This window comes from Aulonocara sp. 'chitande type north' Nkhata Bay, linkage group LG22 (assembly GCF_057382095.1).
Source record: "Aulonocara sp. 'chitande type north' Nkhata Bay isolate Kocher_YH1m ecotype deep benthic linkage group LG22, A_spYH_male_GT1.1, whole genome shotgun sequence".
In the NCBI taxonomy this organism is placed as follows: domain Eukaryota; kingdom Metazoa; phylum Chordata; class Actinopteri; order Cichliformes; family Cichlidae; genus Aulonocara; species Aulonocara sp. 'chitande type north' Nkhata Bay.
Window position 1 is genome coordinate 4,102,193 of NC_141364.1, and position 12,237 is coordinate 4,114,429.

The 12,237-nt window shown below is 40.3% G+C and overlaps 2 protein-coding genes and 1 gene segment (V, D, J or C); 2 read left to right on the forward strand and 1 right to left on the reverse strand.

Annotated features, from left to right (window-relative positions):
* The window catches only part of LOC147303240 (immunoglobulin kappa light chain-like), a 52,370-nt gene that overhangs the window by 35,954 nt on the left and 4,179 nt on the right, over positions 1-12,237 (reverse strand). The gene's annotated exons all lie outside the window — the stretch shown is intronic.
* The window catches only part of LOC147303241 (Ig kappa chain V-III region MOPC 63-like), a 42,843-nt gene that overhangs the window by 19,080 nt on the left and 11,526 nt on the right, over positions 1-12,237 (forward strand). The window contains 2 exon segments of the V gene segment in view: positions 194-204; positions 1,064-1,081. Of these exon segments, the coding sequence occupies positions 194-204; positions 1,064-1,081 (29 nt within the window).
* LOC147303243 (histone-lysine N-methyltransferase set-1-like) lies at positions 2,188-4,554 on the forward strand. Of its 2 annotated transcripts, none has more exons than XM_086279561.1 (4): positions 2,188-2,750; positions 3,445-3,570; positions 3,654-3,816; positions 3,930-4,554. In XM_086279561.1, exons 2-4 carry the CDS (start codon positions 3,468-3,470, stop codon positions 4,168-4,170), a joined length of 507 nt encoding a protein of 168 aa, XP_086135687.1. In that variant the 5' UTR covers positions 2,188-2,750; positions 3,445-3,467; the 3' UTR covers positions 4,171-4,554. The 2 variants fall into 2 exon arrangements, with proteins under 2 accessions (XP_086135687.1, XP_086135688.1); XM_086279562.1 differs by having other exon boundaries at positions 2,188-3,570; positions 3,930-4,122; positions 4,418-4,543.

Here is a 12,237-nt window from a genome sequence, read left to right on the forward strand (position 1 = left end):
CTGTTTTGCAAATAGAGTAGACAACAAGTGGAAATTATAGTCAATTCACCATAATAAAGGACTGGTTCTGCAGGTGGTGACCACAGACCACTTCTCAGCACTTATTCATTCTGGCTGATGTTATGGTCACTTTTGAATGCTGGCGGTGATTTCATTTTAGTGGTAGCATGAGACAGTCTACAACCCACACAAGTGGCTCAGGTAGTGCAGCTCATCTAGCGTAGCACATCAATGTGAGCTGTGGCAAGAAGGTTTGCTGTGTCTGTTAGTGTAGTGTCCAGAGCATGGAGGTGCTACCTGGATGTGGAGTAGGCCATAGGAGGGCAACAACCCAGCAGCAGGCCTTAAATAGTAAAACTATGTACTATAATTTCCAGTATTTGCTCTGTTTTTTGTCATATCTCGTTGTTAATGTGAGGTTTTTGGGGGGGTTGTATGTGTTTGGTTTTTTTGGTTTTTTTCCCCCACAATTTCTCAGATGAAATTGCATTAAGTGATGCTGAAACAAAGGACAGTGAGAGTGAATCAGATGATGATGACACATCACTCACAATGTCGGCGTGTGGCACCAGTGAGCCTGTACATGCAGTAGCTGATTCCACAAACACAGCGCAGCTCCAAGACACTGTAGATTGTGGTAAGTTACCACTAGCTTGGTTTCTGTGGATAAAATGTTTGTTACAAATATTAAAACTTAATCAATTTGTGTAATCAGCAGATGAAGGACCACTCACAATGCCTGCAGCAAGTGAGACTGCTGCTCCCTCTGAAGGTAAGGGCTGCAGTTGGTTCTCTAAGCTTATTATTGTTTCATCACTTTGCAACATATGGCAAACTGCAGAGTGGTGGCAAAAAGTCACTTGGATGAGTGACAAAATGTTTCTCCCACTGAAAACGCTACGTCCAGATTAACAGAATCAACGTTTTGGGATTTACTTACCTGGATGATTGAGCATGCATCAAGAGACTTTTATTCAACTTTTTATTCAGTCTTTTATTCACAGCGGAACACTAAATGTTGTCTCATTTTAGAAATTTGATAAATTTTCAAAGAGAATTTTAGCTCGTTTTGATATTGATGGTAGCAACATATTTCAGAAGTTAGTACAGGGTAGCATCCATTCTTTTAGCAAGCAAATGTTTTTTGTTTTTTTTTTGTTTGGTTTTTTGTTTGTTTTAACTACTACTACTTTATATATCTTCCAGAGAAAAATGCTGCTCAATCCCACAATTCCCGAAGAGCTCCCAAAAACATGTGGTCCAAGGCTGAGGTTGCTGCAGTGATGAGGCATTTGAAAGACCACATAAACGAAGGGAAACTAGCCACCAAAAATGAATGCAGTCATTGCAAATTGGTAGAAGATCCGGTGTTGGCAGGAAGAACAGTTCAAAACATAAGAGATTTTGTAAGAAACAGAGGATTAACTGCAAAAAGGCAGGAAAAAAATGAACTAAAATAACTGTTTAGCCAGATGTGGTTTTACATCTTGGTCAGATTGCCAATTGTTGTTAACACTGATGTTCTGTTTAAAGAAAAAAGTTCTTGTTAAATACAGAAGTAGTTTGTATTTCATAATTTTTACATTTAATTTATTTAGGTTTTTGTTTGACGGGTTATATTTAGAATAAAAAATTATAAATGCATATTTTCTCCCCTTAATATTTACCTTTAAACTATTAAAATTCATTTTAAATGTTTTTAATTTTTCTGTTTTCTATATTTTTATATTTCTGTGGGAAGCGTGGGCATTTTTGTCCATAGATTTCTTTTTTATTTATGGTTAAAATTAATGTTCAGATCCAAGAACACTAATAAAATGATGTTCCAGTAATCCTGTGTCCTGTCAGATGTGTATTCATGGTAATGATGAGCTATTTAAATATTACATCATTGTCCCTTTAAAGACCCAATATTGGTTTTTTTGGACCTCATAAAACACATCGTTGTCAAGTGGACAATGTCTCCAGAAAACACAATAGAGTCTGGTTGGTGTGTATCAGTGTATCTAGACTACTATAGGGAGTGTATGAGGTCTGAAGTGACCCAAACTTTTTTCAGATTTTTTCGAACACTTTAACCTCGCTCCCTTGGCTCTAAGTCCTTTGAAAAGGGTAGTCTACTTAAACCACCACCGGGCGGATTGACGTAGTATAGTCCCTCCATACCATATAGACCTGTGTGTGTGTGTGTGTGTGTGTGTGTGTGTGTGTGTGTGTGTGTGTGTGTGTGTGTGTGTGTGTGTGTGTGAGTGCGTCTATGTGGTATGGATTGACATTTGACCTGCGCTGTACCTGGGCTCCGGGGACATTTCGACTTTTTGCTGTGTATTCATGTGTCCCCCTAAAACATGACTTGTAAATGCATTTTTAAGTGTCTAAATAATAATTTTTTCTACTTCTTATGAGGTCATTATTTATCTTTTGACCTGTATTTGCTTAAACTGTAGTGTAAATTCATTTATTAAACTATAATTAAAAGATTTTCTGATTTTCTTAAAAGTCCACCTATACCCCCTCACCTGATTTTTGTGTATTCCAGTGTATTGCACAGCGACGTTTCGAGTTAGAGTGGATGTGTGTAGGTACTGCAATTTAATACACATTTTCAATACACACGGCCGGAAGTCATTGTGATTGGTAGGCTATATATATAGGCGGTACCTACAGGAAACGGCGCCACAACTTTCGCGCGCGTGCCCTTTAACAAGTGTATGTCGACGGCAATACGAAGACGGATTAAAAACACAAAGGTAAGCCTTTTTTAATGTAAAATGCACCATGACTTTAATACTATATGAAATTATAGGTGCACAGGCCTATATTAAACTGGTTTAATTTATGCTTTATGGACTGTTAGTGAGTCTTTGAAGAAGTAAAACGGCCCCAGCGTTTGTCATTGAGTAAATAAAATAGGGCTGACGACTAACCGCGTCAACGCGATAAAGCGGGCTAACCCGTGTTAGGATTTACTCGGTGTTAAAGCATTATTGTGGCTTAAACGTGTTAATGCCGACATCGCGACTAACGCGATTAACAATTAAACCAGCGCAGTCTGAGTCAAAATCCCTGATGTCGCTGTTAGCTAATTTCGGGCAGTTTGTCCAATGTCTGTCCATTCTGCTGACAGCCCTAAAATAAAAGCAAGGGTATAAGTGTATTTAGTCGTGTATTTATTTATATGCCTGAAGAAAAAACTTCTTACAGTTTTGATGCCTAAGCTTTCTCAGTACTTGTATCACTCTCTGCAGTCGCCATTACAGAAATGTCACATGTCGCCATTTTGAGTACTAGGCCTTTAACATTTTAAAAGAAGGCATAAATTAGCACTATGAATAAGTCAGCTGTGTTTATGCTGTAAACTACACTACTGCTAGTTCTGCTACTACTGATGATGATGACAATGATGACGATAATCGTAATACTTTATATGCTTTGGTAATACAGCCAATCAAAACGTACAGGAGAACATGCGAAGGAGACGCATTCCTCCACGGGAGGATGCAGTCTGTCATGTTTCTGCTGGAAGGGACAAACTGGGACTTGATATCCACTACATAAATGCCTTCAAAGGTAAGTTGGTCTTTAGTTTGGATTAGATTTGGAGTTTGTCACTTTGTCTTTTGTCACTCACTTGGTATGCCTCTGCAATTCAGGTCGGGGCATTTTCACGACTGTTCCATTCCAAAAAGGAGACTTTCTTTTGGAATACAGAGGTAAACTCATAACAAAAGAAGAATGTGAGCGGAGACACAGAGTTTATCATGACAGCCTGAAGGTGTTCATGTTTGAATTCAAGTTTGATGGAAAACTCTGGTGGTGCGTATTATATCAGTGTAGTTTGATTAAGATTAAATTACACATTGCTTTTGATTTATGAAAAAAAAGCTTCCTAACTAGTTAAGCTAATACTTTTTTGCCTAACCCCACAGTGTGGATGCATCTCAAGAAGATGGGTCATTAGGCAGACTTGTCAACGACAACCACATCAGTCCAAGTGCTAAGATGAAAATATTAAATATCAATGGAAAGCCCCATCTATGCTTATTTGCAAGCAGAGACATAAGTCCAGGTGAAGAAATAGACTATAATTATGGTGACTCGGATTGGCTCTGGAGATGCAAGGTATTTCTACAATTGTACTTTTTGGAACTGATAAATTGCATACCCTAAGCCATTTTTACATTTGTACCTACTCAAATTGGCTTAACGTGACTTACGGCATCTAGTTTTTCACTGAAATTGAGTATCACCTACTGTGCCTGGGGTAACTATAGCAATGCAGCCGAGCATCCAGTGATATAAATGCCACAGCAAGCATGGACGTCAAGGTGACAAAATGCCTGCTGCTCAGTCTATACTTTAGTGTTCAATTCAGGGATCACGCTGTTAATTTTGGTCGCTATTTCAAACATTTCAGAGTTTCAAAAATGATGGCTTGGATTTTCACGAAGGAGGCGCACTCATAACTTATCGAGTGACACCATTGACCAGCCACCTGGTGGCATTCAGTCTATGTCAAATTTTCTGATCACTTTGGATCACTTGGAACCTTGGTGCAGTAGTTACTGAAAAACTACATGGTACTATAACCTACTGGAAAAACAGGGGTATGTACTAATGGAAAACAGGCAATTTTGATGGCTGCCACATCAAAGCCCTCTAAAAGCACTAAAAAAATATCAGCAGGTATGCAGAAATAAAAAATGGCTTTCGGTTTCTAAATTTTAACAGTGATTGATGTTTAATGTGATTCTACACAGCAAAATCTCCAGTGTTAAATTAACACTGGAGAGTGTCTATAAGGGTCCACACCTCTGAGTGTTAAATACAACACTGTTGAGTGTTAAATTAACACTTTTGACAGTGTTATATGTTTAAAAGTAACCTAGTCAGTTTTGAAGATTAACAATGGCTAACACTGAGCAGTGCTGATTTTCTAACACTGGAAAATAACTCAAAATGTTAGAAATATTCCAGTGTTAGAAAATCAGCACTGCTCAGTGTTAGTCTTTGTTAATCTTCAAAACTGACTAGGTTACTTTTAAACATATAACACTGTCAAAAGTGTTAATTCAACACTCAACAGTGTTGTGTGGACCCATATAGACACTCTCTAGTGTTAATTTAACACTGGAGATTTTGCTGTGTAGCCTCTTTAGTTAGATTCATTTTAAATTTTGTCCCTCGAAGATAAATGGGCCCTAGTGACAGTTCGTTGCTGCTACAGGTGATTGTTTTACTCCTTTAGCAATGGCTTAAAAAATAAAGAAATCACACTGACTATTTGTCTCTTAATCATAGGGCCTTAAATTCTCTATACATGACAGTGAATATTTTAAAGACAATAGCTTGAAACTTATCTTTCTCATACAGTTTATTTAATGTTTCAAAATCCTCTTCAAAAATGCACTGTATATTCATTTTCTATCTGTTACACACGAAGACGGAGACCAGCCAGATTCAGAAGACTGTGAGCTGCCTAAAGCCGCAACCAAACAGCTTTCCAAACAATGATCTGGACCTGAAACATCCAGAGCCTGAAAGGGTAAATATAATCCAGTGTACCACTTAATGAACTAATAATTTAATCTATCATCATTCTTTATGGATGCTGTGTGTGTGTGTGTTTGGCAGTCACCTGGGTGTGATGTGATTTACATGGACCGTGGCTTGTAGGTCCTTTTCATTGTTTCAAAGTGCAAGTCTGGATAACATCTGAGTGTGTGTGTGTGTGTGTTAACCACCCAAATGTGACTTAGGAGGACCACACTGTTATTGGGGGACTCCGTCAAAGTTTGCTTCATGGTGACATCACTCTGGTTTTAGGAGGGGTCTTCTCGTATGTCTTGACAGTTTGACCTACAGCATGCAGAGCTGACTGCATGTGCTTTGTTTCTATGTTGAAATTTTTTGAAACTCAGGCTTGAACATTAAGATAGATAGTACTATACAACTTCTTAACTTGTTTTAGGCACTTTTTACTGCTTTAGTGCATGGGCTCTCTCTGGCTGTGTACTCTGGCTTCTTCCCACAGTCCAAAGATGTAGCTTATGGGGTTAGGTTAACTGGTGATTCAAAACTGCCCTTTGGTGTGAATGCAAATGCTTGTCCTTCCATGTTAGACTGGTGATCTGTCCAGGTTGTACTGCCCTATGGTAGCTGGTATAGGCCCCAAAACTGCTACCCCACAATCCTGATAAGGATAAGTGGAAGAGGATGGATGATTGCAAAGGAATCAGTTGTTAATTATTGTAGCCAGTATTTTTTTCAGAAGAAAACATTTCTTGAGTGGAAAGCCCCCCCCCCCACACACACACACACACATGCAAATTAAAAACAGAAGCACAGGCCTGCCCAGTACAGTTGCAAGAAGAGCACTTGGTCTAATCTTTGTGCCATCTTTTCTTTGTTGCAGGATCTTGATGAAGAAATGCCTCAGCAAGGCTCAGAAGCCATGCATTCTTCTTCAGTGCAAGATTTTGAAGAGGTAACATTGACCTAGGACAGATTTTAATGAATGTTTCTCATGCACGATGTGTACCTTACGCTATTTGCCGATAGTGAAATGGTTTATTCATCCTCTTGAGTGATGCATTTTTAGTAACTGTCAGATTACTGTTCTTTTGTCTTCATTCTCTATCTGTTACACACGAAGACTGAGACCAGCCAGATTCAGAAGACTGTGAGCTGCCTAAAGCCGCAACCAAACAGCTTTCCAAACAATGATCTGGACCTGAAACATCCAGAGCCTGAAAGGGTAAATATAATCCAGTGTACCACTTAATGAACTAATAATTTAATCTATCATCATTCTTTATGGATGCTGTGTGTGTGTGTGTGTTTGGCAGTCACCTGGGTGTGATGTGATTTACATGGACCGTGGCTTGTAGGTCCTTTTCATTGTTTCAAAGTGCAAGTCTGGATAACATCTGAGTGTGTGTGTGTTAACCACCCAAATGTGACTTAGGAGGACCACACTGTTATTGGGGGACTCCGTCAAAGTTTGCTTCATGGTGACATCACTCTGGTTTTAGGAGGGGTCTTCTCGTATGTCTTGACAGTTTGACCTACAGCATGCAGAACTGACTGCATGTGCTTTGTTTCTATGTTGAAATTTTTTGAAACTCAGGCTTGAACATTAAGATAGATAGTACTATACAACTTCTTAACTTGTTTTAGGCACTTTTTACTGCTTTAGTGCATGGGCTCTCTCTGGCTGTGTACTCTGGCTTCTTCCCACAGTCCAAAGATGTAGCTTATGGGGTTAGGTTAACTGGTGATTCAAAACTGCCCTTTGGTGTGAATGCAAATGCTTGTCCTTCCATGTTAGACTGGTGATCTGTCCAGGTTGTACTGCCCTATGGTAGCTGGTATAGGCCCCAAAACTGCTACCCCACAATCCTGATAAGGATAAGTGGAAGAGGATGGATGATTGCAAAGGAATCAGTTGTTAATTATTGTAGCCAGTATTTTTTTCAGAAGAAAACATTTCTTGAGTGGAAAGCCCCCCCCCCCCACACACACACACACACACACATGCAAATTAAAAACAGAAGCACAGGCCTGCCCAGTACAGTTGCAAGAAGAGCACTTGGTCTAATCTTTGTGCCATCTTTTCTTTGTTGCAGGATCTTGATGAAGAAATGCCTCAGCAAGGCTCAGAAGCCATGCATTCTTCTTCAGTGCAAGATTTTGAAGAGGTAACATTGACCTAGGACAGATTTTAATGAATGTTTCTCATGCACGATGTGTACCTTACGCTATTTGCCGATAGTGAAATGGTTTATTCATCCTCTTGAGTGATGCATTTTTAGTAACTGTCAGATTACTGTTCTTTTGTCTTCATTCTCTATCTGTTACACACGAAGACTGAGACCAGCCAGATTCAGAAGACTGTGAGCTGCCTAAAGCCGCAACCAAACAGCTTTCCAAACAATGATCTGGACCTGAAACATCCAGAGCCTGAAAGGGTAAATATAATCCAGTGTACCACTTAATGAACTAATAATTTAATCTATCATCATTCTTTATGGATGCTGTGTGTGTGTGTGTGTGTGTGTTTGGCAGTCACCTGGGTGTGATGTGATTTACATGGACTGTGGCTTGTAGGTCCTTTTCATTGTTTCAAAGTGCAAGTCTGGATAACATCTGAGTGTGTGTGTGTGTTAACCACCCAAATGTGACTTAGGAGGACCACACTGTTATTGGGGGACTCCGTCAAAGTTTGCTTCATGGTGACATCACTCTGGTTTTAGGAGGGGTCTTCTCGTATTTCTTGACAGTTTGACCTACAGCATGCAGAACTGACTGCATGTGCTTTGTTTCTATGTGGTTTGAAACTCAGGCTTGAACATTAAGATAGATAGTACTATACAACTTAACTTGTTTTAGGCACTTTTTACTGCTGGTAGTGCATGGGCTCTCTCGCTGTGTACTCTGGCTTCTTCCCACAGTCCAAAGATGTAGCTTATGGGGTTAGGTTAACTGGTGATTCAAAACTGCCCTTTGGTGTGAATGCAAATGCTTGTCCTTCCATGTTAGACTGGTGATCTGTCCAGGTTGTACTGCCCTATGGTAGCTGGTATAGGCCCCAAAACTGCTACCCCACAATCCTGATAAGGATAAGTGGAAGAGGATGGATGATTGCAAAGGAATCAGTTGTTAATTATTGTAGCCAGTATTTTTTTCAGAAGAAAACATTTCTTGAGTGGAAAGCCCCCCCCCCCCCCACACACACACACACACACACATGCAAATTAAAAACAGAAGCACAGGCCTGCCCAGTACAGTTGCAAGAAGAGCACTTGGTCTAATCTTTGTGCCATCTTTTCTTTGTTGCAGGATCTTGATGAAGAAATGCCTCAGCAAGGCTCAGAAGCCATGCATTCTTCTTCAGTGCAAGATTTTGAAGAGGTAACATTGACCTAGGACAGATTTTAATGAATGTTTCTCATGCACGATGTGTACCTTACGCTATTTGCCGATAGTGAAATGGTCTATTCATCCTCTTGAGTGATGCATTTTTAGTAACTGTCAGATTACTGTTCTTTTGTCTTCATTCTCTATCTGTTACACACGAAGACTGAGACCAGCCAGATTCAGAAGACTGTGAGCTGCCTAAAGCCGCAACCAAACAGCTTTCCAAACAATGATCTGGACCTGAAACATCCAGAGCCTGAAAGGGTAAATATAATCCAGTGTACCACTTAATGAACTAATAATTTAATCTATCATCATTCTTTATGGATGCTGTGTGTGTGTGTGTTTGGCTGTCACCTGGGTGTGATGTGATTTACATGGACCGTGGCTTGTAGGTCCTTTTCATTGTTTCAAAGTGCAAGTCTGGATAACATCTGAGTGTGTGTGTGTGTGTGTTAACCACCCAAATGTGACTTAGGAGGACCACACTGTTATTGGGGGACTCCGTCAAAGTTTGCTTCATGGTGACATCACTCTGGTTTTAGGAGGGGTCTTCTCGTATGTCTTGACAGTTTGACCTACAGCATGCAGAACTGACTGCATGTGCTTTGTTTCTATGTTGAAATTTTTTGAAACTCAGGCTTGAACATTAAGATAGATAGTACTATACAACTTCTTAACTTGTTTTAGGCACTTTTTACTGCTTTAGTGCATGGGCTCTCTCTGGCTGTGTACTCTGGCTTCTTCCCACAGTCCAAAGATGTAGCTTATGGGGTTAGGTTAACTGGTGATTCAAAACTGCCCTTTGGTGTGAATGCAAATGCTTGTCCTTCCATGTTAGACTGGTGATCTGTCCAGGTTGTACTGCCCTATGGTAGCTGGTATAGGCCCCAAAACTGCTACCCCACAATCCTGATAAGGATAAGTGGAAGAGGATGGATGATTGCAAAGGAATCAGTTGTTAATTATTGTAGCCAGTATTTTTTTCAGAAGAAAACATTTCTTGAGTGGAAAGCCCCCCCCCCCCACACACACACACACATGCAAATTAAAAACAGAAGCACAGGCCTGCCCAGTACAGTTGCAAGAAGAGCACTTGGTCTAATCTTTGTGCCATCTTTTCTTTGTTGCAGGATCTTGATGAAGAAATGCCTCAGCAAGGCTCAGAAGCCATGCATTCTTCTTCAGTGCAAGATTTTGAAGAGGTAACATTGACCTAGGACAGATTTTAATGAATGTTTCTCATGCACGATGTGTACCTTACGCTATTTGCCGATAGTGAAATGGTTTATTCATCCTCTTGAGTGATGCATTTTTAGTAACTGTCAGATTACTGTTCTTTTGTCTTCATTCTCTATCTGTTACACACGAAGACTGAGACCAGCCAGATTCAGAAGACTGTGAGCTGCCTAAAGCCGCAACCAAACAGCTTTCCAAACAATGATCTGGACCTGAAACATCCAGAGCCTGAAAGGGTAAATATAATCCAGTGTACCACTTAATGAACTAATAATTTAATCTATCATCATTCTTTATGGATGCTGTGTGTGTGTGTGTTTGGCTGTCACCTGGGTGTGATGTGATTTACATGGACCGTGGCTTGTAGGTCCTTTTCATTGTTTCAAAGTGCAAGTCTGGATAACATCTGAGTGTGTGTGTGTGTGTGTTAACCACCCAAATGTGACTTAGGAGGACCACACTGTTATTGGGGGACTCCGTCAAAGTTTGCTTCATGGTGACATCACTCTGGTTTTAGGAGGGGTCTTCTCGTATGTCTTGACAGTTTGACCTACAGCATGCAGAACTGACTGCATGTGCTTTGTTTCTATGTTGAAATTTTTTGAAACTCAGGCTTGAACATTAAGATAGATAGTACTATACAACTTCTTAACTTGTTTTAGGCACTTTTTACTGCTTTAGTGCATGGGCTCTCTCTGGCTGTGTACTCTGGCTTCTTCCCACAGTCCAAAGATGTAGCTTATGGGGTTAGGTTAACTGGTGATTCAAAACTGCCCTTTGGTGTGAATGCAAATGCTTGTCCTTCCATGTTAGACTGGTGATCTGTCCAGGTTGTACTGCCCTATGGTAGCTGGTATAGGCCCCAAAACTGCTACCCCACAATCCTGATAAGGATAAGTGGAAGAGGATGGATGATTGCAAAGGAATCAGTTGTTAATTATTGTAGCCAGTATTTTTTTCAGAAGAAAACATTTCTTGAGTGGAAAGCCCCCCCCCCCCCCCCCACCCCCCCCCACACACACACACACACATGCAAATTAAAAACAGAAGCACAGGCCTGCCCAGTACAGTTGCAAGAAGAGCACTTGGTCTAATCTTTGTGCCATCTTTTCTTTGTTGCAGGATCTTGATGAAGAAATGCCTCAGCAAGGCTCAGAAGCCATGCATTCTTCTTCAGTGCAAGATTTTGAAGAGGTAACATTGACCTAGGACAGATTTTAATGAATGTTTCTCATGCACGATGTGTACCTTACGCTATTTGCCGATAGTGAAATGGTTTATTCATCCTCTTGAGTGATGCATTTTTAGTAACTGTCAGATTACTGTTCTTTTGTCTTCATTCTCTATCTGTTACACACGAAGACTGAGACCAGCCAGATTCAGAAGACTGTGAGCTGCCTAAAGCCGCAACCAAACAGCTTTCCAAACAATGATCTGGACCTGAAACATCCAGAGCCTGAAAGGGTAAATATAATCCAGTGTACCACTTAATGAACTAATAATTTAATCTATCATCATTCTTTATGGATGCTGTGTGTGTGTGTGTTTGGCTGTCACCTGGGTGTGATGTGATTTACATGGACCGTGGCTTGTAGGTCCTTTTCATTGTTTCAAAGTGCAAGTCTGGATAACATCTGAGTGTGTGTGTGTGTGTGTTAACCACCCAAATGTGACTTAGGAGGACCACACTGTTATTGGGGGACTCCGTCAAAGTTTGCTTCATGGTGACATCACTCTGGTTTTAGGAGGGGTCTTCTTGTATGTCTTGACAGTTTGACCTACAGCATGCAGAACTGACTGCATGTGCTTTGTTTCTATGTTGAAATTTTTTGAAACTCAGGCTTGAACATTAAGATAGATAGTACTATACAACTTCTTAACTTGTTTTAGGCACTTTTTACTGCTTTAGTGCATGGGCTCTCTCTGGCTGTGTACTCTGGCTTCTTCCCACAGTCCAAAGATGTAGCTTATGGGGTTAGGTTAACTGGTGATTCAAAACTGCCCTTTGGTGTGAATGCAAATGCTTGTCCTTCCATGTTAGACTGGTGATCTGTCCAGGTTGTACTGCCCTATGGTAGC